At 39.8% G+C, this 15443-nt stretch overlaps 1 protein-coding gene across 6 annotated transcripts in view; it reads left to right on the top strand.

Moving 5' to 3' along the window:
- The window catches only part of LOC127416221 (palladin-like), a 140994-nt gene that overhangs the window by 115363 nt on the left and 10188 nt on the right, over nucleotides 1-15443 (top strand). For all 6 annotated transcript variants that reach the window (XM_051655444.1, XM_051655443.1, XM_051655441.1 and 3 more), the window contains 3 exons: nucleotides 9440-9658; nucleotides 12695-12844; nucleotides 14104-14192. In XM_051655444.1, coding sequence (XP_051511404.1) covers nucleotides 9440-9658; nucleotides 12695-12844; nucleotides 14104-14192 — 458 coding nt within the window. The remainder of the gene's footprint in view (nucleotides 1-9439; nucleotides 9659-12694; nucleotides 12845-14103; nucleotides 14193-15443) is intronic.

Genomic DNA, 15443 nt, shown 5'->3' with positions numbered 1-15443 from the left:
GTTTGGCCATAATGACCATCGTTATGTTTGGAGGAAAAAGGGTGAGGCTTGCAAGCCAAAGAACACCATTCCAACCGTGAAGCATGGGGGTGGCAGCATCATGTTGTGGGGGTGCTTTGCTGCAGGAATAGATGATATCATGAGGAATGAAAATGATGTGGATATATTGAAGGAATATCAAGATATCAACCAGGAAGTTAAAGCTCAGTTGCAAATGGGTCTTCCAAATGGATAGTGACCCCAAGCATACCTTCAAATTTGTGGCAAAATGGCTTAAGGGCAACAAAGTCAAGGGATTGGAGTGGCCATTACAAAGCCCTGACCTCAATCTGATAAACTTGTAGGCAGAACTGAAAAAGTGTGTGTGAGCAAGGAGGCCTACAAACCTGACTCCGTTAGACTGGAGGCATGGGCCAAAATTCCAGCAACTTATTGTGAGAAGCTTGTGGAAGGCTACCCAAAATGTTTGACCCAAGTTAAACAATATGCTACCAAATACTAACAAATTATATGTAAACTCCTGACCCACTGGGAATATGATGAAAGAAAGAAAAGCTGAAATAATTCTTTCTACTATTATTCCGACATTTCACATTCTTAAAATAAAGTACTGATCCTAACTGACGCAAGACAGGGAAAGTTTTCTACGATTAAATGTCAGGAATTGTGAAAAAATTAGTTTAAATGTATTTGGCTAAGGTGTGTGTAAACCTCAAGTGTGTGTGTGTGTGTATGTGTATGTGTGTATATATATATATATATATATATATATATATATATATATATATATATATAATTATACTGTTTATATAAATGTAGTAGACATGCTGTTAATGTTGTGTCATAAATTTAAAGTGTGCTTTGCGCTCAACACGTCCTTAGGCAAGCAGCAGTTGTCTGTGTGTTTGCATAGGAAATGTACGTGTGTGTGTGTTTTTGGTTGAATGTGGCTATACATGCAAGTGAATAAGATATGGAAAGGGTGTGTTGCCTAAATATGCAGTTATGGTGTGTTTTTCTTGCTGCAGCTGTGTCTTAAACCTGTAATTACTGTTGTAATGTGTCATCAGCGCACACCATGCTACAGATGTTCCTGCTGCCTCCAAAGAGTGAAAGAGTAAAAAAGAGAGAAAAAAGTAGAGAAAAGAGAGAAAGAGAAAGAAAAGGGGAGAAAGCAAGAAATGGGAAACCAGACCAGATGAAAGAGCATAAAAAATAATGGTGAAAAAGTTTATAAGACACAGTGCTAAGAGGTGGGGCATTTTGTGTGTCTGTTTTTAATTTATTAAATTGCTTGTCACAGTTGTCTAATCCATTTTAGTTTCTTTGCACTTTCATGTGTACAAAATACAGTACACTTTATGGCCACAAGTATCTGGACACCCAAACACCACACCCATATGTGCTTATTTAACATGTAATGTTTACATACTTGTGGGGGGTGGGGTTCACCTGCTTTTGACCATGTAGTATATTTGCTGTAGCTGCAACTAAAAAATATTTTGATAATCTATTTATCTGTTGGTTATTTTTTTTATTCATCTGGTTAAAAAAAGCCAAAGCTATCCTGTATTTTGTTTACTATTTTAAACTAAAGCTGTCAGTCTAGCTGTCAGATGAAATTCTTTTGCGATTAATTACATGATTGGTTTTTTTTTTTTTTTTTGTCATTACATTTTTATTGATTCCATACTCAACACAAACAGCACATGAAAACACAATCAACTTTTATCAATATATGCTCACAGACATAACTCTGAACCCTCGACCAAAACTCTTGAATCTTAGTACAAATCCAAAAAACATGAGCTATGTACCCATCCTCCCAACTGGCATCACCAGCAAGTAGGTGTCTCTTTAAGGCCAAGCCTATACAATCTAGAGGGAGTCCAATAAAAATGATGCAGAATCTTAAATTGAATGAGGCGCACCCTTGCGTCCCTAGACATAGACTTGACATTTTTAAAAATCCTACCCCATTCTTCATCCTCCAGTACTAAATTCAAGTCTCTCCCATAACTTAAGAGATGTTAAAACCCCGTCCCCTAGACTCTGAATTAGCCAGGAATAGTACGCTGAAGCTTCGTGATCCTTTCCAAAAGCAGCAAGCACCATCTCGAGTGTCTGCTGCTTTAGGGGGCTGTGTACTACACCTAGAGGTGGTACAAAGTAGATGGCGCAGCTGTAAGTACCTGAAGAATTGAGATTTGGGAAACCCAAACCACTGTATAATATTTTCAAAGGATCTTAATGCTCCATTTTCATACAGGTCACCCAGCGTAGCAACTCCCTTCTCAATCCATTCTGTCCAGCAGAAAGGGGACTTGTTAATTGCCAATTTAGGGTTTAACCAAATACTTGCGGCAACGTTCAGGTAAATGACCGAATTGAGCATGCGGGAAACTTTTATCCACACTAAATGCATGTGTGAGATAATGGGATGTGTCTTTACTTCTCCAGGCAGCTTGGTAGAAAGTCTTTGCAATGGCAAGATAGGAGCAAGGACCTCCTGTTCAATAAAGAGCCTGGGAGGGGCTCTCTCAAGTGGAAGCGACCAATGAGCCAAATGTCAGACCAAAAGCGTAATAGTAAAACAAAATCTTGGAGACCTAACCCACAGTCAGTTGGGTTTTGTAACTTATTAAAATGCATCCGAGAATGTTTGCCATTCCAGATAAAGGATTTAGCTATACTATCAAATTGTTTAAAATAAAAGAGGGTAACTTCAATGGGGAGAGACTGTAGTAGATAGTTGAATTTTGAAATACAATTCATTTTTATAACATTAACCTTCCCTGTCATAGATAAATGAAGTGAAGCCCACCTGTCTGCATCGGTCAAACCTTTTTATTAAAGGGTCAAAATTAACTCTTAACTAAATCGCACAAATTTGCTAAATATAATGCCCAAATACTTAATGCTCTGTTTGGGCCACTGGAAGGCACCCGGCTGGAAAGCCGTTACCGGGCAGTATGCTGTCAGAGCCAAAGCTTTGGATTTAGACCAATTGATTTCTGTTTCCTGAGAATTAGAGAAGGAATTAATAATTCTGTGGAGGCAAAGCATAGATCTAGTAGGGTTGGAGACGAGTAACAAAATATCATCTGCATAAAGCAGAAATTTATGCGCCACACCTCCTGCCACCACCCCTTGAAAATCATCCTCCTTTCTTATCGCGGCTGCTAATGGTTCCAGGGCAAGACAGAACAATAATGGGGAAAGAGGGCAACCCTGCCAGGTGCCCCATCAGAGTAAAATGATCTGAAATCCTTTAACTTGTACCGCAGCTACCGGATGTCTATAACGTAACTTAATCCAACCAATAAAAGTTTTCCTGAACCCATACATTTCCAAAATCTCAAAGATAATCCCATTTTACCATATCAAATGCTTTTTCAGTGTCAAGTGAGATGGCAGAGTCTGATCATTCTCCACTGACCACATGATATTGATGAAATGCCTAATGTTATCAGAAGAGCTACGGCCCCGAATAAACCTCACCTGATCTATATGTATAAAAGATGTCATAACTTAATCGGTTAGCCAAAATTTTTGACAAAATTTTTACATCTAGCTGGATCAGGGAAATTGGATGGTAACTCTTACACTCGCTTGGATCTTTGTCCTTTTTAAGAATCAGACTGATCCGGGCTTGTGTCATGGTTGGCGGAAGCTTTCCATTCTTTAATGATTCCGTATAAACTTCTAGCAAAAGTGGAGCCAGTTCTGTAGCATAAGATCTAAAAAATTCAGTCTGGCCCCGGAGTCAGGACTTAATTACCTCACCAAGCTCCTCCAAGGTTATCTCAGAATCGAGAGAATTTTTTTGCTCCGTCAACAGTCTTGGAAGTTCTAATGGTTCCACAAAGTTTCTAATATCTTCATCAGTAGACGAAGACGTGGAACTATAGAGATCAAGCTAGAATTCTTTAGAAGCATTATCAATGGCCGAGGTAAATATATTTTACCACCAGCAGATTTCACTGAGGGAATAATAGAAAGACTCTCTCTGCTTTATATATCTAGCAAAAAGCTTTCCTGCTTTGTCCCCCGACTCAAAGTATGACTGTCTTGCCCTGAATAGCCAAAACTCCACCTTCCGCAATATAGTATTATATCTGTATTTCAATCGGGTATTCAATTTATTTTCAGCTTTCTTTTTCTCTGTATGTGGCAACATCTCTAAACTCACCAGGGTGTGATCGGAGACTAAGATGTTTTAAAAAAAATTATAGTCCCTACCAGATGGGTTAAATAGTCTCCAAATATCTGTAAGACCAGGATTTTTACACATCCTGTGAAGCGTCAATGTTTCTAGGGGGCTTGCACACTTGCTTCACTAAGATCAAGGACTGAGTCCATCAAAAGATTAAAGTCTCCTCCCAATATTATATTATGAGGGGTGCCAGTGGCTTGCACCATCCCTTCAAGATCTATAAAAAAGCCCTGATCGTCAGCGTTAGGTGCGTAAATATTAGCCAAAATCGACCTTTGCCCCTGAATTTCTGCTAAAACAATAATGACTTCTATTTTCTTTAATCTGTTTGAGAAATTTGAATTGTAGATACTTATCAGTGTAATGACTCCCCAGCTCTTACTTGAGCCAGCACTTAAAAAAAACATGTCCACCCCTCTTACATTTAAGAAGAGAAATGACCTTCCTTCCTTTTTGTGGGGTGCCCCAACCCATTCACATTCCACATGGAGAGAGACAATCTAGTCATATTAACATTTTGACATATTAGAAAAAATAGATTGTGTGTCAAAAACATTTTATGCATTTGGCAGATGCTTTTATCCAAAGCGACTTACAGTGCCCTTATTACAGGGACAATCCCCCTGGAGCAACCTGGAGTTAAGTGCCTTGCTCAAGGACACAATGGTGGTGGTTGTGGGGATTGAACACAATTTTTTTTTGCACTTACCAGTTCAGTGCTTTAGTCCACTACACCACAACAAACAAACAGAAAAAAGGAAACATGCGCATTAATCCCGTGTACGACAGTGCCAGCTGGCGTCCATCCCTCTAAACTCAAACATTCCATGCACGCCTACAAGAGCCCCTGTGACAACTTTGCCATTGGATTACTCGGGTCAACCGGACTTGAGTAATCCAATGGCAAAGTTGTCGCAGGGGCTCTCGTAGGTGTGCATGGACTGTTTGAGTTTCTATACAAATTTTGTGAGACAGAATTGCATAACAGAAGATGATCTATAAAACAAATTCCAGCCAATAGGCAGAATAAACACAAAGAACGTGTAGATTCATCCACAAAACTGTCCTGAAGGAGTACTGCTACTCAAAACAAACTCCAGCCGCTAGGCGGAACCTGCACAAAAAGAAACAAAAAAGGCACTCGTTTCCTCGGACGGTCAAGTGAATGTTCAGTGAGTCAGGCTCACTTGGCTGCAATGTATCACATCACACAATAACTGACTTGGTTTATTGATTATGAAGGACATGGCTTGTTGGGGACATGTAAATAATTTACAGCAGTGGTGGGCCGTGCATTAAAATCTAGGCCTTCAGTGTGATTCATGCCATTTAAGAAAACACAGTTTCACAATGAATAAGACACCTTATGCCTTTGGGCATCATACATTATGTCGCAGCTAACTAAATATACCAATTGACATTTTAAAAACACGTTCACGCACGAAAGCCAGAACTTGAAATGACACAGTGTTCAAGCAAGCCTAATTTTAACTGCAGTATGACTGTTCAGACATTTCAAAAATCAGAATTTTTCACATGAATCTACCAAGGAGGTCTATAATGCCTGTTAAAATCTATCTAATAATATTTGCAATTTAAATGTTGCTTGCAATAAATTTTGTCAGTGTACACTGTTACGCTGCGATCCATTTAAGTTGGATGTGGGATATTCTTACTTGATATCTCCGACCATAAATGCATTCCGTTCCCCGATATTCGTAACTGTAATGCTCCCGTTAGCAGGGGTTTGACTCTCATTAGAGATGTCTCCTAGCAACCCAACTGATAAACAATGCTGCTGCGCTAGCATCTGTGCTACAGGTGTACGATTATCAAAAGAGATTGTTTTGTACACCTGTTTCTGCAGGCGTTTGTTAAACAAGCTTTAATATGATGTAATGTGGAAACGAAAACATTTATCGATATTACTTAATAAAGTGAATGTTTATCATTTACTTTGCATATCTCACTGAGTGTCGACATGTTTGTGTGATATCATGCCCCTGCATCTCGGCGAAATCGGAGTTGAGAATTTCTGCACGAGCCTACAAGTTGTAATTCTGACTTCAAGATGCATTCCATTGCACTTTTCCTAGTAGGAAGTTGTAAAATCTGACTTTCCGAGTTGAATGGAATGCAGCACTACTTTTCAAAACTGACACTGAATGCTCAAGCAGCCTAATTTACACACAGAAAACTCCTGATGTTGCTATAACAATGCAAAAAGCACTTAACAATTTGCTTGAAATGAAAATCAGTCCTCTCATGATTAATAAATTAAGTAATCACACGGTCATGCAGAACATCTCAGGTTTGTAAATGCATAAGGATCTCTTTCTCAATGGCGATAGCGGCAGTAATGACAGCCACCGACTCGGCAAGATCTCGTGTTCTTCACTTTCAAATTACGTCACTTAAAGCGTGATTGCGTCACTCAAGGCCAGCCCGGGACATATCCTAAAGATCACACCCATCAAGAACAAATTAGTCAATCTGACTGTAAAAAGTTTAAGTACACTAAGTTAACTGTGCCTTTTAAGCAGCTTGAAAAATTCCAGAAAATGTCAAGTCTTTAGACAATTAGACAATTAGCTTCTGATAGGAGTACTGAATTGGAGGTGTACCTGTGGATGTATTTTAAGGCCTACCTTCAAACTCAGTGCCTTTTTGTTTGACATCATGGGAAAATCGAAAGAAATCAGCCAAGACCTCAGGAAAAAAAAAATTGGAATCCACAAGTCTGGTTCATCCTTGAGCAATTTCTAAACACCTGAAGGTACCACGTTCATCTGTACAAATAATAGTATGCAAGTATAAACACCATGGGATATCACAGTCATCATACCACTCAGGAAGGAGACGCATTCCGTCTCCTAGAGATTAATGTAGTTTGGTGCGAAACGTGCAAATCAATCCCAGAACAACAGCAAAGGACCTTGTGGAGATGCTGGAGGAAACGGGTAGACAAGTATCTATATCCACAGTAAAATTAGTCCTATATCGACATAACCTGAAAGGCTGCTCAGCAAGAAAGCCAGTAAAATAGCCAGACTACAGTTTGCAAAGCCCTGACCTCAATCCGATAGAAGATTTGCAGGCAGAACTGAAAAAGTGTGTGCGAGCAAGGAGGCCTACAAACCTGACTCAGTTACACCAGTTCTGTCTGGAAGAATGGGCCAAAATTCCAGCAACTTATTGTGAGAAGCATGTGGAAGGCTACCCAAAATGTTTGACCCAGGTTAAACAATTTAAAGGCAATGCTACCAAAAACTAACAAAGTGTATGTAAATTTCTGACCCACTGGGAATGTGATGAAAGAAATAAAAGCTGAAATAAATCATTCTCTCTACTACTATTCTGACATTTCACATTAAGTTATCCTATCTGACCTAAGACAGGGAATGTTTTCTACGATTAAATGTCAGGAATTGTGAAAAACTGAGTTTAAATGTACAGTATTTGGCTAAGGTGTATGTAAACTTCTGACTTCAACTGTGTATATATACTTTTTTCTTTGTCAAAATGCATTTAGTTTCTTTGGAAAAAAATAAATAAAAATGTAACAATGTTTAACATATTCCAAACAAAGCCTTCCACGGTACAAATATAGAAATGCATTTAAAAAGCACCAATTCAAGAAATATCCTTAAAGGTGCACTCGGTAATTCTAATCCAATACACTTTTTTTTTTTCTTTTTTCTTTTCTTTTTTTTTTTTTTTTTTTTTTGTCAAATTCTCAAATATCTCCCCACAGTCTGCTAGCTATCCATTCTGTGGGTGCGCTGAAAAAAAATCTAGTATTTGTACACAGCCCTGGCTCTGTAAATGGGATGAAAACAAAGTGGATCGGACTGATCCACACAACACTACTTCAGCCAATCAGCAACAGGGGGTGGTTTTTGCACGTGGGGTGGAGGCGGGGGCAGAGCGAGAGGGAAATTCATTTGAAGAGCAATTGCAAATCTGGCTGATGTGAACTTTCTAAACTCCAAGGAGGACTGGCTGAGAAACAGACCAAGAGAAAAAGGTCAGATGAATATAAACTAAAAAGGATTGATAAGTCAAGGGCTGAGCTTCCAAAGGAGCACTGAAGGGAGTGGTGTGTTTATTTTGGCAGTTGAGTTCGAATATCAACAGTGTTTCTCAGGAATTGCTGAGTGCACCTTTCAATGTTTCCCAAAGTGGAACTTTGACTAATTGAAAAAACTAGTCCCCATAGGTTGTGTATTCATTGCAATGCACATTAAATCTCTTAAAACCTCATCCTCGACAATATTAATCAGCTGGAAGGCTGTGGCTGTCCACTTCGCTACAGCAACCTTGATGCCACATTCACATGATTTACTTCAGGGCGTCAAGCGCTGCTTTGAATCTTTTGTGATTTAAATTTTTTTTTATTGATTCATACATTAAACAAAGAAAAGTAAAACATATACACCGAATCAATATTTAACCCCCACTATTACCCCACCCTGACCCTCAACAATCATTCCTGTGGTCACGTATGAGTATATACACAGACACAAAATATATAATCACACACACTAACAACTACACCTCTCTCTCTACTGCCCCTCCCTGGGAGCCCTCCAAAACGCCAAATATTTGCCCCATTTCCCCACAAACGAGTCCAAATTCCTTAGTCTTCTAGATTACCCTTCTTCAAAAACCGCCACCCTCCCCATCTCCGAGCACCACTCCTGAAAGGGGGGCGCTCCAGCCGACTTCCATCCCCTTAAAACAATTTGTCTGGCTATCATGACACTGGTTAGGACCCCGTTTTTTGTGTTTATATTGATGACCTCAACATCGCCTAAAATACAGAGTCTGGGGCAAAATTACATTTGAGTGCCCAATATATCACACTTAATAACCAAAATTCTTGGATCTTAACACACCACCAAAAACATGGGTTATGTCTCCATCTTCTGTTTGACATCATCAGCAGGTGGGTGCGTCTTTAAGACCAAGCCTATACAATCTAGAGGGGGGCCAATAGAATCAATGTAAAATCTTGAATTGCTTAAGGTGCACCCTTGCATCTCTAGATGCAGACTTGACGTTTTTTAGAATCCTAGCCCACACTCCTTCCTCTAATACCAAGTTTAAATCTTTCTCCCATAATCTCTTGGTAGAAGTTAAAATTAGTATTTAAATATGTGCTAATTGTACCCAGCATTCACAGAACATTTAATCTTCTATTCCTGTGTGTGTGTGTGACAGGAGTATAAAGTGTCAAGCTTCGAACAGCGGCTGATCAGCGAGATTGAGTTCCGTCTGGAGCGCTCGCCTGTGGAGGAATCTGATGATGATGTCCAGCACTATGAAGACACACCTGGAGAGGTTGCACCATTCTTCGATCAGAAGCTAAAGCACTACAAGGTTTTCGAGGGCATGCCAGTTACCTTTAGCTGCAAGGTCATTGGAGACCCAAAGCCAAAGGTAAGAGGTCATCAACACGCATGCAATCTAGCTCTCTTTGCATACTGTATTTACATAAATGTTGGTGGTAGACACGTTCTTACCAAAGCTAGTAACAAGGAATTGCAGATACTGTGTTTGTTAGAATAACCTCAGCAGCCAGTTAATCTAAGTTTATCTAGTTAAGATAATCGAGATACACAGTGTTTATGGTCACTGTTTAATTTATAATGGACTAGAAATGAAAGGTGCTGTAAGTGATTTTTTTTTTTTATATGGAAAGGTATGCAAAAAGTGTTCCTACTCTCAAAGATATTAATGAAATAAGTGTCACGAGACATCTCACCGGTCTCTGTAACAGCTGTAGACTTTGTAAACAGCAAAGAAAAATTTGTTCGTGGAGCGCGTACATTGACGCTTTTCACCTGCCTCATTTTGCTCGTACTTATAGTGTTGTATTTGAAGAGGATCATTGAGGCTATGATTCATAATGTTTGTCAGTTGAGGGCGCTATTGTGCCACTGTTGAATTTGACAGCCACAGGAACAAACAGTGCTGCTCTTTTGCTCTGTTTTGGTCTAAAAATGATCTTTGGAGGGCAGGTTTTGGAATGAGGGGGCGTGGCTACTGTAATTCAACGGCTCAGTCATGTGAAAGCTTCAGAACACTAAAATCGCTTACAGTACCTTTAACTTTCTGATAGATATAAAAGTTAAAAATAAGATTAAAACATTTAAAGAAACAATTTCAGTAGTGCTCTGAAATGCAATTTTAACGATAACGCATGAGCAAGAGTGCTGTTGTACTGAATATCAGAATGTGTACGGCCGATTGCATGCGAGTAATTGATTTTATTCAGTGCTGCTTGTCAAGTTAGAGGACAATAACTAATTGTTGTATTTAAATATATTTACATTTACATTTATTCATTTGGCAGATGCTTTTATCCAAAGCGACTTACAAGAGAGGAAAACATAAGCGAATCATCTTAGGAGACAGTGGTATGAAAATTGCTGTATTACAAAGTATCACTAGCATCATAATAGTATTCAAACAGAATAAAGTGCAACAGAATTGTTTTTTATTTTTTTTTATTTTTTTATTTTTTAAATGACTGGTTAAGTGCTCATGGAAAAGATGTGTTTTTAGTCATTTTTTGAAGACGGAGAGTGAGTCAGCTTCACGGATGGAGTTGGGAGGTCGTTCCACTAACGTGGTATGATGAAGCTGAAAGTCCGGGAAAGTGTTTTTGCAGGCTTCTAGTGGGCGCGTTGCTATGCATAAATGAATTTAGGTATGCTGGAGCAGACCCAGTAACTGTTCTGTATGCCAGCATCAGAGCCTTGAATTTGATACGTGCATCAACCGGTAGCTAGTGGAGAGAGACAAGGAGTGGTGTAACATGTGCTCTCTTTGGTTCATTAAAGACCAGACATGCTGCTGCATTCTGTATCATTTGGAGGGGTCTAGTTGCACATGCAGGGAGGCCTGCAATGAGAGCGTTACAGTAGTCCAGTCTAGTTATGACAAGTGACTGGACAAGCAGTTGTGTGGCATGTTCAGAGAGGAAGAGTCTTATCTTCCTGATATTGTAGAGTGTAAATCTACATGATCTTGTGGTCTTTGAGATGTGGTCTGTGAAATTTAGTCTGTTGTCGATGGTTACCCCTAGATTTCTGACCGATTTGGAAGGCGTTACTGTAGTTGCACCCAGCTGCGCAGGGTTGGCTGGAAAGACGAGGAGTTCAGTCTTGGCTGGGTTGAGTTGCAGGTGGTGCTCCTTCATCCAGGCCGAGATGTCCGCCAGGCAGGCAGAAATTCGAGCAGTCACTGTGGTGTCATTGGGCTGGAAAGACAGGTAGAGTTGCGTGTCATCAGCGTAACAGTGGTAAGAGAAACCATGTGCCTGAATGATGGGTCCCAGTGATGTGTATATAGAGAAGAGAAGTGGCCCAAGCACTGATCCCTGAGGTACCCCAGTAAGTAGCTGATGTGGCTTGGATACCTCACCTCTCCAGGCTACCTTGAAGGACCTACCTGAGAGATAGGAATTAAACCAGTCAAGCACAGTTCCTGTGATGCCCAGCGAGGAGAGGGTAGAGAGTAAGATCTGATGGTTGACTGTGTCAAAGGCTGCAGAAAGGTCCAGCAGAATCAGGACTGATGATCTTGATTCAGCTTTCGCCTGTCTCAGCGACTCGGTGACAGACAGCAGGGCAGTCTCGGTGGAGTGTCCACTTTTGAAGCCTGACTGATTGTCATCCAGCAGCTTGTTCTGTGAGAGATAGGCAGAGATTTGATTGAAAACTGCCCTTTCAAGTGTTTTTGCCATGAATGGGATGAGAGAGACTGGTCTGTAGTGTTCTATTTGTGTGGGATTAAGTGCGGGTTTCTTCAGCAGCGGGGTTACTCGAGCCTGCTTAAATGTAGTGGGAAAAGTGCCTGTAAGTAGAGATGTGTTAATTATGTGTGTGAGTGCAGGTAGGATGGACAGAGAAATGGCCTGGAGAAGGTGAGAAGGAATGGGGTCAAGGTAACAGGTGGTGGGGTGGTTGGAGAGGAGGAGTTTAGAGACCTCAGTGTCAGTCAGAGGAGAGAACATGGAGACAGAAGAGAAATATATCATGTTTTTAACATTTTAAACCAACCATTTCAAATTCCCAAAGCCAAGAGTGGTTATGATTGACAGTGGTTGCTCTTGCGATCAGTGAGCATACCATGCGATTTTGTGTTAGTCTTTACAAAGAGCCATGTATGTTGTGAAAAGGGATTGGAGGAGGAGACTGTGATGATGGGGTCGGTGGTAGAGTTTATCATCTGTGACTTAAGGCTGGTTTCATCAGAAGCTCTGCTCATCTTCAATATTGAGATTCCTGCCATATATGGCTGTCTCTTTTATTGTGTCTCTCCTTACTCTCTCACTACCATGAAACCACTGAAATGACTGTGTGATGACAGCAATCTTTGTAATAACATAAGTGATGAGGAATAGAAAGAGACAAAGGAACAAGCTTTGGAGTGTTGCATAATGGTGTTTATATCGGTGTGTGTTTATAGGTGTACTGGTTTAAGGATGGAAAGCAGATCTCAAAGCGCAGTGAACACTACCGGATCAGCCGCGAGGCAGATGGCACATTCTCCCTGCACACAGCAGCTGCCTCACTAGATGATGATGGAAACTATACTGTTATGGCAGGCAATCCAGCGGTGAGACACATACACAAACACACACACAGTGTGTGATCATAAGTCATTAGAACATTAATTCTTAGGATGAAGTGAACAGATCAATTTGAATCAATTCAGTCTTAATATGATTGAAAAGGTTTTATCTGATTTATGATCTCTCTCTCTCACACACACACACACACACACACACATGCGCGCATGCGCACACGTTTACGTATCATCTAAGTGAGGACATTCCTTCTATTTTTTTATATTAATAATGAATAATTTATGTATTACGCTATTTATAAATACTACTCCATAAAACTAACACTACACCTAAAAGAAAACATTTAGCATTTTTAGAGTTTTTAACAAAAAAATATTACATTTATCTATTAATCATTTTTCCAAATAGGGGCATCCCCAGCTGTCCCCAAAAGGAGGTCAGATTTAGTTAACTTCTGGGGACACATTTGTCCCCAAACTATCAGCCACAGTCAGTATGTTTACATGCAAAGTTATAATCGAGCTACAGTGGTTCTTTGCATAGTAAAGCTACTGTTTTTCATCTGTCTGTCCAAGTACATGTCGCACGTCACCTGTCTTTTCAAGCATGTGCAAGAGACAAGGCCAAATGTGGTCCATTTAACGTGTATACATGTAGGACGAAGCTGAGCTACAATCGCAGTATCTAGGTCTGTTAGTCCAACTTCGGATTTCAGCAAGATTGAAGCGTTTACATGACCTTTTAAAAAGATTAAAGTGCACAAACTTTTAAATTGCATGTAAACATATTGAGTAAGTAAACCCACAATTATTCACTCAAGTGGCTAGTCAGCATGACCAGTGCTATGGAACGGAGACTGATAAACATCTGCAGTCATGGGGAAGAGCAACGAAATCATTACAGACTTCAGAAGGGTCAAGAGTTCATTCATACAAACACATTAAGAAACATTCCAGCGTAGATTAACCTGTGAATCACATACACGCACTGACCAAGCAATCGCATACACACACTGATGAGCCAGACAGCTGTATAGTCATACACAAACTCTGTCTCTCTCTCTTTAATGTTGCCTCTACAGAGGTCAGTTGTTTGTACAAGTTACAGATAGTGTCTCTCATACATGTCACTTTTCAATAATCTTTTTAGCCCTCTTGTTATACTTCTTTTATGTTAATGTAATGCATGGGGTTGGTTATTTTTAGGCAAAAGTGTTTTTATTCTGGGTTTTTTTTTATCTGATAAATATTTTGACTTAATTCTCTCCCTCTCTGTCTCCCTCTCTCAGGGGAGAGTGAGCTGTACTGGAAGGATGATGGTCCAGGCTGTGAACCAAAGGGGGCGGAGTCAGCGCTCCACACCTGGTCATATCCGCAGGTAAATAAGCACTAACAGAGACGGAGGCTTATACCGGAAACAAAAGGTCCAGGATCAGGTTTATCCCCATTACTTAATTGCTGAGATTCTGATTAACACAATGACTGTGAAAACATTGTCATTACTACTATCAATAACCCAAGTTGCTCTGTTATTGGCACTGAAACAGGGTGTGCCCCATGTAAAGGACACCTCTCCTGGACAGTGATACAAGGACTGTATAAGAAAGACAAAGTCTTTTGTTCAGAATAGAGTACGTGTGTGTGAATGTTTCCATAGGGTGGGGTTTACTTTGGATAAGATGTAATAACACATCTGAACTTTCAGACCTTTAAGTTCTTTACAAATTTGATTGACAGAGTCAATGTCTGAAGGTACCGCACAGTGCCCCAGCTTATCATTCATGACACGTAGAAGCGATTTCCCCACACACAAAGTAATCTGAGCTTCTTTTGATCAGTTTAGTGATTCCATCTGCATTGTTAAAAATTGTCATTTGAGTGTTTTTGTTCTTGCTACTTCATCTGGTAGAGTTGAGTTTGAAAACATTCCAGTGTGGCTGTTACACAGTCTGTGAATGATCATTCAAGATCATTCTCTACTGAAGAATGTTATTTGTGCTGACACTCTGGCAAATTAAATTTCAAGTTATGTGATCTGATCACTGAAACCACATTCAGAGGTAATCAGAAATGCATGACCACGCGGCATTTTTTTTTTCTGAATGATAATACGTACACATGCATCCCAGGAAAACAAAAGATGTTACTCGTCTGTCAGTTACCCATTGTGCTAAAACAAGAGTTTTAAATTTTGCCACTTATGTGACACCTTGGACTTACAGTGACACCTAGTGGTGTTGATGCAGCATCATTCAAAATCAATAGTTTTCAGTTACAGATGCCATTTGTAAAAATTCACTATTCACAATCGGCCATGATTAATTTAATCCAAGAGTGAAAGTGTCCAATAACAAGACAAATTGCTGAGATTAAGCGAGTAGTATTCAGCTGGTCATGTGACTCTAAAATGGCAGCCCCCATGAGGGCACCCCTGTCCCATGTAGAATAAAAGAGCTTTTATAAGGTTACTGATATGACTAGAGTCCTCATCTCATGTGAGTGGTCATGATTTTATACATGTTTCAAAATTACAATTAAATTCTTTAGGAGTAAAAACAATATTAATGGAGAAAAAATGACTGATTGCACCTTTTAATTGTTCTAATTGTAAGTGTATTGTCACCAAGTG

Source organism: Myxocyprinus asiaticus, chromosome 25 (assembly GCF_019703515.2).
Source record: "Myxocyprinus asiaticus isolate MX2 ecotype Aquarium Trade chromosome 25, UBuf_Myxa_2, whole genome shotgun sequence".
NCBI classification, from domain to species: Eukaryota; Metazoa; Chordata; class Actinopteri; order Cypriniformes; family Catostomidae; genus Myxocyprinus; species Myxocyprinus asiaticus.
The sequence above is the reverse complement of the archived record's forward strand: the minus strand, read 5'-3'. Positions and strand labels throughout refer to the sequence as shown.